Source organism: Haemorhous mexicanus, chromosome 1 (assembly GCF_027477595.1).
Source record: "Haemorhous mexicanus isolate bHaeMex1 chromosome 1, bHaeMex1.pri, whole genome shotgun sequence".
Taxonomy (NCBI): Eukaryota; Metazoa; Chordata; class Aves; order Passeriformes; family Fringillidae; genus Haemorhous; species Haemorhous mexicanus.
The window spans coordinates 14,521,571-14,537,887 of record NC_082341.1 but is presented as its reverse complement, the minus strand read 5'-3'; the positions used below and the strand labels follow the sequence as shown (position 1 = coordinate 14,537,887).

At 42.4% G+C, this 16,317-nt stretch overlaps 1 protein-coding gene across 1 annotated transcript in view; it reads right to left on the bottom strand.

The window, feature by feature from the left end:
• ITGB1 (integrin subunit beta 1) overlaps positions 1-15,855 on the bottom strand; it is a 43,390-nt gene extending 27,535 nt beyond the window's left edge. Inside the window, exon 1 of the mRNA XM_059840382.1 lies at positions 15,706-15,855. Within this exon, the coding sequence (XP_059696365.1) occupies positions 15,706-15,714 (9 nt within the window). The 5' untranslated portion in view covers positions 15,715-15,855. The remainder of the gene's footprint in view (positions 1-15,705) is intronic.
• Between the last annotated feature and the right edge of the window lie 462 nt (positions 15,856-16,317).

Genomic DNA, 16,317 nt, shown 5'->3' with positions numbered 1-16,317 from the left:
TTGCTGATTACTCCCTCTTGTTAGTCAACCTCCTGGCTGATTACTCTTACTGCTTTCCTTTTTGATCAATGCCAGCATTACTGTGGCCACCAGGAGGGCTGGAACAAGGAAAGACCTGTCTGAAACTAATCCAACAAAGAAAGTGTCTTGTTCCTTCCACCTGGCTACAAAATCACTTATCCTGGTGTGGCAGAAGTGGTGAGATGAGGATGGAGAAAAAGACAACTTGGAGGGGACGGGGAAGCAAAAGCTCCCGCTGCTCAGCTAGAACCTGGACTACACTGGTGTGCTGGACTACACTGGTCACACAGCCAAGCCCCCACCCCCAGGGACGGAGGCTCTGGTTAAAAAAGGAGCAGGAAGAGACAAGTTTCTAAAATAAGCAGAATTAAATAGTCTCTGGAGATGCCTGCTTCAGAACTCGATGAAACAGTTCCTTCTTCCTTCTCTCCAGAAGGTTTCCTAGCATTAGCTGAGGGCCATGCTTTTCAGTGTGAATTTTATTGACTGGCAGAATGAATCCCATTGATATTTCTGAAAAAAAAGTGGGGGAAAAGAAGGGACTGAAGAACCAAACATCCTTAGTGACATTGACATGGGACAGCAATTACACAGAGACTACAAACCTCCAGCAATGACTTGCAAATACTCTTGACAGCAGAACTCCCTCAACAGATTAATTACAATCCCCAAATTGCCTGCACATGAAACAACTCTAAACATATCTGCTTGTACAACTATTCACCGGAAAGAAGCAAGTCACTATAAAAGAAAGCACTAAAATGGCATCTTGCTGTTCTGTTTTTAGAGAGGTATATTACTAAGGTACCAGTACTAAAAAAAAAAAGAAAAAAAAACCAAAAACCTTTTACACTAAGGAGTTACTTTTGATTAAAGTTTTCAAGCCTGTGGTATAGATTTTCCCCACAAATCTTAAATTGGTAATTCTTTATTTATGACCTTCACAGCTATCCCATTTACTTAATCAGTGTTACTGTGATACTGAAGTATAGTCAGAATACACCACACAGTAAATTCCAGGACCACCATTAAGAAACTACGTTATGCATTCTTCACTGAACAAGCAGAGATTTGGGATAAACACTAGTGCTTGAATTGCCAGCAATTTTAATCAAAGAACCCAATCCTAAACTCAGCCTGCAAAACTATTTGTTCCCTGGATGCAGACCAGCCTTGTGATGGCTGCCTTTCAAAGAGGCCCACCTCCTGACCTTGCATCATGACGGATGAACTAGCAGAGCATCCCCACGCAGGGAAAGTGAATTTGATGGGAAAAGTCAAGATGGACAACATAAGTGCAGTCCCCAGAGCAGGGCTTTGCAACACACCAATCCAAATGGGAATGCCTGAAGTAAGCCTTCCTTCAACAGCCCACCTATCTACCAGCCTAACACCGTGGCTCTAGACCACAATGTTCCTTCTGCCCTTGGTAACTTTACAGACATGAACGCAGCAGGTTTTGAACTGCTTGCAGTAATATGGAAAGAATGGGATGTTATCACAGACTGAAGTGCAAAATAAAAAATTCCTTAGCACTGAAATAACTTTTACACAAAAAGTTCAGCACATCAAGACTGCCTACTCAAAGTATTTCCTGAGAAAACTTTAAGGCATACCCACTTCAGCTACTGTGATGCTACAGCATAAAAGAATCAACAGTATTTCACACTGGACTTAAATTCTGTCAGTTATTTCTAAGTTAATGGAATAAAACAAGTCTCCAAATACTCATGAGAATCACTTTCATAAACACTGTTTTATAAGGGCATTATATATTTAAATAATATATAATAAACTAGTTAAGACTTGACTTTCAATTACAAGAGAGTTAAAATCTACAGAAAACTGATTTTCTGCTTAGGTTAGGGAGACCGGGTGCTCCATTCCAGCATGGCTCTGTAAGGTCACCTGCCACAATTAGTATATGTCACTGTTAGTTCAGAAGATTCCCCTGCAGGGCTTGGAGTCCAAAAAGAGATGAGAATACACATTTGTGCATGCCCAAACCATGAGAAAAGATACCACAATTGTACAAGTTGGACATGGAAACTCCTGTGCCGCGCTCCCATGCCCAGTAAGGCAGAGAAACACAAAGAGTAACACAAGTGCTAAGACTCTGAGTTACACTACATTACTACCCACAGTTGATTCATCCAGCTCTAAAAAATGTCCCACGAAATCAAGTAGCTTAAAATTCACCAAAAAGGACTGAATGCAGTGGGAAAAATCAGTAGGTGTTAGGTTCTAAAATAGTGTTAGGTTCTTTTGCTGAAATCCCAGCATGGGCACCTATAACCCATGGCCTCTTCAGCAGAATAAATGAAAATGTTCTTGTACAAGTATGAGCAGGCCGAGGCCACAGCTCATGAGAACAGAGCTGGAAGGCTGTTCATGGTATCATCTTGTGTCCCCAGAGTATGGGGTGTTTGTTAGTTTATATAGGACACAGCTGCTTCAAGACTGAACCACTAACTTCAGAAGCACACACATGGTTTGACCAACTATTGCTTTTACATAGAATTTGCTCATGTTTGCTTCTGGGTTTCACAGAATTTGCTCATGCTTGCTTCTGGGTTTCTCCTGTGAAACCCAACTTTCTGACAGTTCTAAATAATGGAATGAAAAGCTACTGGGTATTTTTATGCAAACTATTTTTTGGTTTTGATTTGAATTATGGAATGGAAACAAATCTGCCCAAGTTATGTACCTGGCTGCAGGGAATTGTGGGGAAGATTTTTCTTGATGGAAGACATAAATTTTATCTATAATCAGAAAAAATACAGGTAGAGGTTTCAGAACAACTGCAGATGATAAAGTTTTCTGGTATCTGACATCTCTCCACAATGAGAAAGATAAAATGCAGTAGGTCCAGTTGGGACATGAGAGAAGGTGGTAATGGATCCCAGATATTTTACAGTACTGTGCCATACACAGCAAGTAAGGTAAATGGGCTCCAGTTCCTCCTCAACCCCAAAGGGTTTGCATTCCCATTTTCTGGGAATGCTCTATCATCCTACAGGATATACTAGTATGAGCTTTAATTAAACCTTTGTTCTGCTACACAGAACAAAAGGCACAGAGACAGAAAAACTGATAGTTTTGTCTCTAGCTTACCTACTGAAGGGCTCATATAGCAGGAGCTAGATAAAAAGGTATAAGTGGGGTTCCAGTTACTGATCCCTGTAATATTTACAGATTTACAGCATATTGTCCATGAGAAAAAACAAGAGACTTGGGTTCATAATTTGGAGTACAAACTTTATTTTTTTCTCACCAAACGCTCTACCCTGAAGGAAAGCGAAGGGAAACAGATTTATGTTCACACTCAGACACATAAGAGAGCCTCGACTGCAAACCTCCTGTGTCATGGATGATCACTCTGACCTGTGCATGCTGGGCTGAAATCCCTCTCTACTTGCAGACCTGACCAATCCAAACTAAATGGACTTCTCTAGGGACTTACATTAAAAGTGAACACGAGGAGCCAAATACAAGGAACCAAAGGCAGCCAGGGAACTTCTGGAAAGCCAGAAAAACCTATAGAATGTAGACTTTTATGGAACATAGCAAACCTATAAAGGCAGGGTAAATTACATACCATGCCTGATTTCATTGTATTTCTATACATGTTTCACTGTATTTCTGTGTTTTCACTAGCAAAATCTATTGACAATTTCTCTTAATGACAAACTGCTGCAATGGCTGCACACCTAAGTAATACTCATCACAAGAAAAACAAGTGCCATAGCAAATTGTAAAGAAGACTACTGCTACTAAAGCCCACTCAATTTATTCACAAAATATTCTGAGATGGAAGGGACACACAAGGATCACCGTAGTCCAACTCCTGGCCTTGCACAGGACAGTCCCAAGAATCACACCATGATTTGTCTTTTCATGAAATATCTCTATTTCAGAACCCACACATGGCGGAATTTCATGCTGACGATGGTGACAGAAGGTAAAAGAACAGGAAAAAGATGCAGAGACAACTTGAAGATGCAGCTACTGACAAAGAGCCTTTATCTTTCTAGTCAGCAAACCCCAAGTACAACCTTGATCTCTTCCCTTTGAGGAGAGCACTGTAGTGCAGGCAGGATTAACATTGGTTAGTCAGCACCTTTTGAAGGAAGATCCTTTCTTCAAACAGTGTGTGTACACACTGCCATGCACAGACGGCTTGTAACTCATGACTAGATCTTCACAGTACTACCACACCACAAATCATTACTAGTTTAAGAATACTGCTTTGCTGTATTAACCACCCTTGTCCCTGGCTTGGTTTGTATGCACATGAAGAGATGATCTGTATAACACTTTCTTGACCTGTCGAATCATAACTTGAAGCCAAGATTCCAGAGTTCAGGAGTTACCCTGGAAAGCATCTCAATGCTTGAAAGACAGGTAGTACTTTGACACAGCTCACAAGAGCAAGCAACCTGTGCATGATGACCATACATATGAAACTGTTCAAGAGCCAAGTCAGATACTCCTCACAAAAATATTCTTTTTTATTTAAATTTTTTTACCAGGCAGTTAATCCACAAACTGCAATTTACAGCATGAACTCTGACAGCTGTGTTTTGGAAAACTAGACTAACAAAAAGGTGTATTGTGCTCAAAGTTCAACACTAAATTAGGAGAGAACTACAACTCTGCATGCTGTCCAGCAGAGCACTCAGACTTGCAGCTACACTCCATTAAAACAGCAGTGTGCTTTATGTGTTGATTACCTATGGCTTATACCTAGTTTAAGTGATAACACATCTCTGACAATCCAGTCTGCAACTACAACTTGCTCTACACTTCTCAAACTGTTGTGCCTGTGAAATCCCACGTAGTTGCATCCTGCCCACAGAACCCGAGGATCATACAAGGATATAATGAAGCTCTTTGAATTTTAGGAAAGGACAAAACAATGTCCTACACTGCTTATGCTGGTGTGCAAGCACCCTGCAAAGGCAGCACCTCTCCAAGCCTAAACCACTAAAACACACCAAGCCTATTGCTACTTTTTTTTTTGCTTTTTATTGCTGTGGTTGAAAGTGTTTGCTACACCTACAGCACCACTATACGTGCATAGCTAGAAAGTTTCCTCTTTAAGCAAAATATACAATGTGGACATGCGCCAATAACAAATACATGTCATTTTTTTCCCATTAAAACTGTCACTGTCAAAAATATCCCTTTTCCAGACTCTTTCAAACATAAGCTTCCAATAGCTCATCACAACTTTACTGACTCAAAACATGTTGTCTCCAGAAATTTATAAGAATTATCACCGTACTCAATCTTGTTGTTATCAACAGGCATTTTTCTGTAACAAATATTCCAAGATTTTCATTATTACAATCATCTATTCACACAACTGCAATTAAAACAGAATTTTGAAAATCTGTTATTTCAGTACTTTTCAAATGCTTTTAGAACCATGAGTTGTTTTTGCCATATCAACTTAATTTCCTCTCTAGTCTAAGTATAACACCATTTTTTTGGTGGGAGAAAGTGTGAACTGGATACTTAACTTGTTTACATAGCTTTTTCCAGCCTACAAGACCTCTTGGCTACGTTTAGCATTTCCATCACAGACAGATTACAATCAAGAATGCCACATAATGATTTAAGCCATTCCAGTAGAAAACATGGGGGTCTGTTCCATGTGGTAGTATTAAATTCCTGCATACTCTGCACCACTTACTACTCCCATAAAGACACTATTTAATTTTGTGCAACTTAAATCTCACATTTCTCCTCATGGGGAAACGAAAAGTTTAGTTAAGCATATAAATATAGCTCTTACACAGCTGACTGTAACTGATGCTTCCGAGGCTGTACTGCCTCCATGACTATCACAACATCTGGCTAAACTTACTTTAATCCAAGCTTTTCTGTTAAAGTAAAAGCAGAACAGAGGCAAGTATGTTCTTAAGCAAAAAGCTAGATAATTTCAGTAAATGCAGTGTCTCATTTATCTATTTTTTTTTAAGAAAAAACAATTGCAAATGTGCTGCTGGCTATTGCTGCAGGTACTGCAGGAAGCCAGCAGCTGGCACACCACAAAGAGAAAGCTCAGCGGAAACTCATCTGTCATTACATGGCAGAGTTCACCCACCAGGAGCCATCATTAACACTCAGGGTACAGTTTCAGCAGCCAAAACCCAGATGAAAGCAAACTGCAGCTGAAAGAATCAGCAGTGCTGCAGCATCTCCACAACAGCAACCTATGAGCCCTGTGCTAACAACTCGGGGACCTCCCTCACCTCTATCCCAAGCCAGCTAGCTCCACTTGGACCGTGGGCCATATCTTTCCCTTCTGTGTCAAATGCCACTTTCTGTAAGCCTCAGTGAAAACCAGACCTCCACATGGACAGAGGAGTGCTGAGGAAACAGCTTCTAAGAAGGGGCAGGTGGCTGTCAGACTGACTGCCCTTCAAAATGACACTGGCCTCTCTGCTGCTAAACCAGCCTACATTCAGGCTGTTACAGGCCAACCATCCTAAGCTGATCTTGGATGAATTGTTTATAAATGCTCTGCATCACAGCCAGCCAGTTTGGGGAACTATTCTGATTTTATTTTTACAAGTTATCAGAATAAACTAGTTGGCTGAAAAAATTAACAGAAGCAAAGAACAAAATACTGGAGGATTTTAGGTTTTTCATTGTTTGTTCATATTTTAGTTCAGAATTTGAATAGCAAGCACATAAATTAATATTTACAGATAATATTCAAATATTTAACATCAAGTTTTTAAAAAGATTCACTATTCAAACACAATTTAGAATGAGACTTGTACTGAAACAACTCTTGTCCTCAACATTCTTTTAATGCCAGTGTCCATAAAAATGATCATGTAGAAACAATAAAAAACTGGTCATCCCACAGAACTACATACAGCCTTATAAATCTGTATCTATGAGATTTTGAATATAATTTAATTCTATAATTTTTCATATGTATGAAAAAATTTAATTTTTCATATGTATGTTATAAATTTCTGTGTACATAACTAATGATGATTATTAATTCAATGGTGGTGATAAAAAGCTAGGCAGAAGCACAAACTGAAAAAAAATCAGTGAACTTTATCCAGATTTTGATGCAAATCTGAGCACTTCAAAAAGCTCATCAATCTCAGGAAAAAAAAAAACTTCAACCTTAGAAGACTTTTTAATAAAAAAATCAAAACCAAAACCACCCAGACTCATCACAAAGTATTTCATAAAAAGCAGCTCTGGCCAGAACAATCTGCCTATTCATACACTTCTGCTGCTTTCCAGAGCAGGATTTTAAGCCTGGAGTCCACAAGCTGCTTTTAAGAGCACTGCAAAAGATAATCAAAGGTGAGGTTTCTCATAATAGCCAAGTACATCTACCAGTTTGCTACTAGAGAACCCAGGAGACAGCTCAACTTCTCCAGACCCTCAAATTCCCCACTTTGCACCCTTCATCTCTCTGGTGCCAACTACAGACGATACTTTTGCCTCTTATCTGAGCCTGTGGAACAAGCTGAGCAATAACACCTTGCTGAGTGATTTCTCACCTATCTAGCAAGTTAAGATGGTTTACTCAAGTCAGAAGAGCACTGAAGCAGGCACGAGCAGATGCTGTGAGGTTCCACAGCAGTTTATGCCAACTTATCTCTGGACTGCCACAGTGGCACACACCCTCTCTACGAGTTGCACGTTTTCCCCTTCCTCCCCTAGCTCTGAAGCATGTTCCTCACAATGCATGTGATCTCCCAGCTGCAACAACGGACCTAGCTGAAAATAATTTTTGGCCAAGCTATTTTTCAGCCAGAACAGGTATTTCAATAACTCAATGTACAGCCCTATAACTTCCACAGCTGATGCAAGCAGGATGGCAAAACTGCACAGCTACAAGCAGGACGGACAGTTGAGACCCAGCGCTGGTATAAATTGCTGCAGAACCATATTCCTATGAAAACTAAACACAATTTTTGTTGAATTCATGGCTCAAAAGCCAATGGGACATTTTACAAAATATGAAATTCAGATAAATTTGAAAACCAATTGTCTGCTGCAGAGTTTTGAGTTATCACTGAGTGAGATTTTTTTTTAAACTGTGCAGCGACACAGCATTAAAATTGCTTCCAGCTACAAGCAAATGTTAATCATATTAAGTACAGATATTCTTCATTTAGAAAGTGAAACTGCATTGTGAATTATGCACCAAAAAGAGGCAGTATCGGTGCAAACTCTTTTATTACTATCCAAACCAGACAGCTGGCAATGGCAAAAATGCCGGCAGCAATCTTACACAGAATAGTTACTCCTTAAAGCCGAAGTTGAGTTTTTCACTGAAAGGAGATATCTGTAACAGAGATGTGTAACATTTCAGTCTAGTTTTTGAAAAGATATGTAAACAACATGTGTAGTGGAGGGAGATACATACACAGAAAAAAATGTTTGTTGCTGTTTATTGATTTTATTACGCGTTTTTAACAGCCTATAGCTGGTATGTACAGCATGTTCTTCCAAAAAAGGAAATTTGCTGTTTCCTTTTTTATGCTGAAGTCCACACCCAAGAAAAATTACACTGAAGTTCTTGTACATTAATTTTTCACACTGATTTGTATTTGCATAGAAGTGATAAAAACAACACAAAAAATCATCCCCATTTTCGAACTACGCAGAACAAGTGTTACCTTCTAAATTGTTACACTTTCAGATGTTTTGGAAATGCACATAAGTTATATTCATATGTAACCGAAAGACAAATTTTTAATCTATTCTGCCACAAAATCAACAAATTGACAATTAAAAAACTGTCAAGCCTTGTATTTTATGCAGATGGGCTACAGCATGCCTTTCAGCTGTGGGACAATCTCCACCTGGCATCACAAAGTCAGCACAATAACACACAATAAATACAACCTTGCAAAAGCACAGAAGGAAGCTCTGAGAAAGTAATTACTGACTTTGTCCTAAGCCCACTAAAACTAATTTCCTAATACATAAGAAAATAAAACATCAGTGTAATAAGAAAAAAACCCAGCCAGAATTCACTGGCAGCACATCAACCATGCTTACGCTAGCCAACCTTGCAGATGGTGGTAGCAAAGATTTCCTCATTTCTCCTTTTCATTAACAGAAGAGGGAGCATGTCACTTGCTGACTGGACAAGCATAAAGCCTTCAGTCACTCCATTCTCAAAGATGTGCTAGCAATATCAGAAGTCATCCTGATATAAAACTTATTCCAAATTTATCGATAACCAACTACTAAAATGTATCATTTTTTAACACTTGCGAGAGTGCTTTAACATCAAAAAGATGACGTTCTTTCATATTTATCTCCACTTCAGAAACAGGCCTTCATTTTAGTTGTACTCATCACTATACAAAACCTCTTTACCCAAGATTTGGAACACCAGACAGCTGAGGATCTAGGTGGAGCTGGATGTTGCCAATTTAATACTTAAGCAGCTGAACTGGAGGATGCTGGCCAAGCTACAAGAATTCTAGGTCCTTCAAATGACCTCCTATGGTCCCCAGGATGCTCCTGGATGCTCTGGTTACCCCACTGCTCACTGGAAGAGCATCCTCTGCTTTGTAGAAGATCACTCCCAGCAGGTCTTGCCAGCCTACAAGGACCCAGAGCAGATGAGGACAGATCAGATGCAGCTTCCTGCGCAACAGGAAGATGCGACTGTTGGTGCCACTGCCCAAGGTAAGCACATGTTAAGACACATTAAACTACAACTCCACCAAAGAAACTTATGGAACACCACAATGACAGCTTATCCCCCTTTCCGAATGGACACATCCTTATTTCAATATTTACTTCAAGGGCAGGATTATGCCAAACTACACATCCCAGTCTCAGATTTGTTTTCCAGAGACCATGTATGCACTGATATCCAAGATACCACCTTTGACTCATCACCATTTCCTAAGTGAAATACTGACTCCTTCTAAATTAATCTGATAAAATTATTTTTCTTCTCTTTTAAATAACCACAGATCAGTCATCTTTGAAGGAGGCTAAGTTCAGTGTTTCAGTTCAGCCCAATATATAATTACTGTTTTTCATTCTACCACAAAGGATGAGCAAAGAAGAAATATTTCTTTTTCTGTTCAGCTTCCACATCAAAAATGCTTTTACTTGTACATCTACAAAGTTCAAAACATATTGTTAATAGCTATAACAGAAAATTAAATACAGGTACTTCTTTGTAGTATAAATACTACAGAGAAATTTGTAGTTCAAACCAACAAGCATTCACACAAACAACAGCCCTTCCTGCTTTTACACTAGAATGTATCAAAGAACAGAAGTTAAAACTAAGTGAGTCAAAACTAGGACTTAGTTAAGAATGTGATCTCATACAAAACCCAAAGCAGAAATAGGGGAACTACAAATATGATGCCAATCGTTTGGAGGAGGAAATACTGGCATTAGGTATTGTATATGCTGCAGTTTATGAGCATTTTAAAGAGGAATCTGCACTTAAACATGGTCTTACAGATTAGAATTTTTGAGAAAGTGACTTTTATAGTCTAATGATTTGCTGACAAAATGTGAGAACTGCATTAATTTAATGAAGATTTGCAAAACATTTTTCTGTGACAGAAAGGAATGAATAGGATGGTGAGAAAAGACCAGTATCTTCTCAGCTCTTAGGAGTAACAACAAAGTTAACATTCCAGCCTCAGCTTTTTTACTCAAAACTTCCCCTCTAATAAAACCACAAGAATACTAATGGCATTTTGTTACTGCTGTTGAAAAAGAAAAAAATGAAACGCATGAAACTGCTTTTAAGACAGAAAGCATGTTTCATAAGCCATTTTGCATCTGTAAAGAGAAATGAAAAAGATACAGCACAAATAAAAAAAAAAATCACTAAAATATTAAAGAGCTTCTGCTCAGTGACACCCCAAAGATGATTACAAGCAGGAATTCTATCACCTTTTGCAAAGAAAACATTAATATTATAGTCTCATCAGGCTAATTCCCCTACCATGTGCTTGGTTATGTGCAGATTTTGCTATAGAGACTTTACCATCTTTCTGAACATATCTAATCCATAAATGAGAAAATACAATAGCCTAGGAAGTCCACTAACCACTCTAATTGGTTTATGAATAGAAAAGTAATAGAAGGTGGTTATTACAAAAATACAGAATGTTTAATAACAACATTCTGCTAAAGAGAGTACCTTTAGTACTGAAAAAGGCTATCATATTATTTAGTGATGTATAACGAGGTGCCCAGTGTCTCATTCTTCGTTCACAGAAGTTAGAATTTTCATTTCCTGCCAAACATTCCCAACAGAATTGCAGCTCAGCAAGCTTAGATGTGTCTTACACTGGATTAGAAACTCACACAGCTAAAGCACACAACCACTTCTTTCAATGAAGCCATATATACTTTTTACTGGTTCTTACACTAATAATCCACATATTGGGAAAGAAAAGTTCAGAGAAAAAGTCTTCTCATAAATTTATTCTGACTTACAGTTTTAGGAGTTTAGGTTACTGGACCACACCTAAGCAAGACAAATTAGGAAAAAAAAGAATAGAATATGTCTTCCCATTTGTGGGTAAACACAAAAATGGCTTTGTAGGCTACCCCAGAAATGCCATAACCACAACAACTGACAGATACTGGTCAATACTGTGGTCCCCTCTGGTTACCACATGACAAGAAACATCATCCTTTTTAGAAAGTTGTCAACAGAATACACCACAGAGCAGAGCAAGGAGGAACTACACAGTAAAAAGGAGAACCTATTTGCCACCATAAATGACAATATTCAGCAACATTAGAACTACCCAACAGATTTTAATTTTCTGACACAAAAGGAGCATTAAATCACTCACAGATATTGCCAGTACCTGCCCAGGAGACAGAGCCACTGAATTTGTTCATCTATTCATTTGTTCTCAAATCTGTGATACTCCCTCCCCTTTGAAAAGCAAACAAACATCCTCTTCAGAAAAAAACAGCTAACTCTCCCCTACAACAAAAACTTACTGTCATGTACAGGTCTGAGATGTGTGTGTCTAAAAAATGTCCTTGCACACCTACACCAGAGCAGAAGCCTGAAAAACCTTGAGTAGAAGTGGCAGTGAGAATGCTGCTATTAGAAGGTGACTTCAAGCAAGGCGAGTGGGGCGAGTGAAACAATTTGTAGAATCAGCAATATAAAGACAGATGGGAGATGAGAGACAGGAAAATACAGACTGAACTCTGAGTTTTTTGCTGCTGGGAGACCGGAAATTTTCTACCAGGCACAGAATATAGCAGCTGACTTAAAAATCTAGTCATAGGGGAATAGTACACATACTGGCAAGTACTTTTTAATGACACTTCCAAAATAAATCTAACTACATATTGCCTTAATTACATTTTTCAGATTGATTAAATTTATGTAATTGCTTTATGAGCTCTACCAATAGACGTGGCTTAAAAGTCAAAGGAAGAAAAAAAAAGAAGAAAAAAAGGCAGTCCCAACAAGGATTCCCTCTCAGAGGGCTGACGGCAGCCCCTGGGATTTAAAAGGATGCCAAGGGGATTGGCCATCCTAAAAAAAAGTTGGAAAAAATAAATCACTTGACATTCTAGAAAAGCAAAGGAGGCAGAATAGGCTCTTCTATTGTTAAGTATAGATTCTGTCTTTTCTGGAGCTATCTAATCAATGTCTTTTCCAAGTGCCTCATGAGGTGGCATTAGCAATCTTAAAGCTAGTGATTAATACTGATTTAACTTCATTTGAGCAATGCCTCACTGATTACAACAGTCTGCCTTACATGGAAGGGGTACAAGACACATTTGGAAAGGAATGAGGAGGAAGAGGAAGGTCAGGTATACCAATTGGCCAGCAAGCTCCATCCAGCCCTCCTCCACAAAACCCTCTCCCCAAACCATGTGAGGAGAACTACCAGGGAAACTAGCACAGTCACACATCCACCTCCTGTGCAGCAGTGACAGGGGACACCAGCAAAGGCTGCAGGAGGCATCAGAGCAGGTCCACACTGAAGAAACCCAGGCCCCTGGATCACATGCAGGAGAGGGGCAACAGGGACTCGGCATGGCTGTCCACTAGAAGGAAAGGGAGTCCGATGCAGAACTAGAGTTCTGCCTTTGCTTATAAGAGTCCCATCAAGACAAGGAACTTAATACAGCTGCAGCGCCTTGTTTCAGTACCAAGAGCCACAGCCAAGCCCAAAGCCTGCAGCAGACTGATGAGAAGCTGGGAGAACCACAAGCTAAGTGTGCATCACATCACCCAACTAAATTGAGACTGGGTGGAAAGGCAGGCATGACAACTATTTACAAACAACTGATGGGCACTCATACCAGCAGCAGCAAGGGAATTGTATTCAGGGCAAGGGAGACCACAGCACGTGCCCACCCCATGTGTGTACAGCTCTCCCCAAGTTCACCTTTCTGCAACCCAAGTTATCTACTTCCTGAGCTACTGCTACAGCAAACAAGCTTTTTTCAAATCTGAACTACAGCAGAGCTACCCAATGAGAGGTATAGAGAGAGGAATGAAATCATGAATCAGGAAGAAAGAACAGCAGGAAAAGTTCTCAGACAGTTTTTTTTCAGCTTTGGGAATCACCTCCCAAAGGAAGTGGTGCAAGGCTAACCACTTGAGTCATTTAAAATACTCAAGACAAAACACTAAAATTCTGCACTCCCATCAGAAACTCATGCACATTCTTAGAGAAACAAGCATCCCTCCAAATCACAAGGGTGGGCCTTACTGGGGACATGGCACAGATCAGACGCCTGAACAGAGACAGCAGAATGAGCTCCCTGGCCGCACCCACAGAGAACAACAGAGTTTTAATTGCTGACATTTCATTTTGAAATAAATATGCTTCATTTATCATGTGGCTGGCAAACAGATACAGCACTTAGCAGCTCCAACTTTGATTAAGGTAAGATTATGCATGCCTGTCAGCTTTTCACCTTTCAGCTAAGACATCTCTGAAAAGGACAAAAGTTGAAGATGTTCACATCTAAAACTTGTCTAGTCTTGCCAATCTATTGCCAATGGCTCACTGTTTTTGCAACCCTTATAAACAGAGCCTTAGGCAAGCTTGCAAAATGCTACTTAATCATTACCCAGAGGCAAGTAATATTTTTTGTGACAGGAGAATGAATCATCGATTTCATCGCTAAGTAGGATGTGGACAATGAATGTCTTTGCTCTTAGTCTTGCTTAATTTAGTCTAATTTACATCCTACTAGTAGTATAATACTACTTTAAAAAGGCCCATACAAACAACCAAGAACAACAAAATCCCCTCACTGCTACCAAGCTGCCTCATTTCTCAAAACTAATTTTTCTAGCGCTGCCACCTTCACCTACCAAATGATCTGCGTGCCAGGAGTACAACATACATAAGGTCCTGCTTTCCACATACATAAGGTCCTGCTTAATTTCAACACTTTAGCACACAAGTAGCGTTAGCTGTGAGTGGTTCCACTAATCTAAATGGAGACAATCGTTACTCCTAAAAGTTTGTGTATCTTGGCATGAACAGGATTGTAGCAGCGATGGCAAATCTACCAGAAAAATCAACATTTTTCACCCAACAGCTATGTGCACATGTGCTGGCATGAATGGACTGTTGTATTCTATCAAGGACAAATGAAAAAGCAAACGTGAATGCTGATCAACTTCTTTTCAGAATCAGTAACAAAGACTACCTAATGAGTTTAACAGGCACTCAGATACTTATTCCAAAACATAAAGACATCTGACATGGGCCTGAACAGTGAGTCAGAATGAATTTCCTATCGCTCCATGTTTCCTTCCAACTACCAGTAACTGAAGGCAGTAAGAAGAGACAAAGCACTGCGCTGCTGCTGTAAGATTTTTCAGAAATCCCCATGTGGGACATGGCACAGAGGCCTCACATTCCCACTCCATCCCAACACAAGTTTATAGCAAGCTACAGAGGCTCAGAGCCAGTTTGGACGGAACGAGCAGCCAAACGCTTCACTGCGACCATCCCGTCATTCAAACTGCACAGACCCCGCTCTCAGTGCTCGCCTTCTGCAGATATGTGCAGGTCAAAACCCGGGGTACTCAAGTTCCTGCACGGCCTCACTCCTTTCGTTGCCATTCCTGTAACTCCAGCGCCCGCTTCCCGTAGAAGGAACCTTCCTCCCCCGGCCGCCCGCCCTCGCCCGCACTCCCGGGAAGCCGCCCGAAACTTTCCCAGCCGAGTGCTGCCCCCGTCCAAGGCAGCACCGGCGGGAGGCGGCGGCGGGCACAGGGCACGGCACCGGCACGGCTTCCGTCCCTCTCGGAGAAGAGGGCTCGGGGCGCTGCCCGGGGTAGCCGCTACTCCGCTGGTACGGGTAGGGCCGGCCCCGAGCGGACAAAGGCCCGGCCGGCCTCGGCGGCACGGGAGGCCCGAGGCCGCCGTCCCGCCGCCACAGGAAGCCGCAGGCTGGGCCCGACACCTTCCCGCCCACAGCGCCAGGCGGGCACGGCGGGAGGCGGCGCCCCCTCCTCCGCTCGGGACCGGCGCCGAGGGACCCTCACTCGGGGCGGCGGCGGCTCCCGGCGCGGGAAGCGGCGCTCGCAGTCCCGCGCCGCCCTCCGGAGCCCGCCCGAGGCGCTGAGCCCCGTGGCGGCCACAGGCACCGCTCATCTCGCTCCCGGCCGGCTGCGACCCCCGCCCGTCCTCCCGTTACCTTGGCCATGGCTCCGGGCAGCGGGCGCGCTCCGGCCCGCCCGGCTCGCTGCGGCGGCTTCCTGGGCAGGGCTGGGCTGGGCTGGGCTGGGCGCGGCGGGACGCCCGGGCTCGCTCCTCGCTGGCTGCCCGCCGCCGCCTGCTCCGAGCTGCTGCGGGAGCCCGGCCCGCGGGGGAGGGGAGGGGAGGTCCGCGCTCCGCTTTACCCGCCCCGGAAACACATTCCTCCCCGCTGCCGTCAAGCGGGCCGGGGAGGCGTCTGCGGCCCGGCGGGCAGGGACGGGAGAGCCGCGCTTGAGGCGGGGCTCGGTGCCCGCTTCCCTCCCGCTTCCAGCCGTGCCGCCCGCCAGCGCCTTATTTGGCGGGGTATGCCGGCGGCTCGGCCGCCCCCGGGCTGGGCCGGTGGGTGGGGACGGGGTTGGGGCTGCCCGGCGGCCCCCTCGCTCCTGGCGGTGTCGAAAGGCTGTTCGACCGCAGCCCTTTTCCAGAGGTCTTCTCCTGCTCCCTTCCCTGCCTGGTTCCACGCGAGGGGACAGCGGGTAGTCTGGGCAGAGGGGGATTCCCTGTCCCTCTTGCTGGCAGCTGTTGCCAAGATCAGTGGAAGTCACCAAGT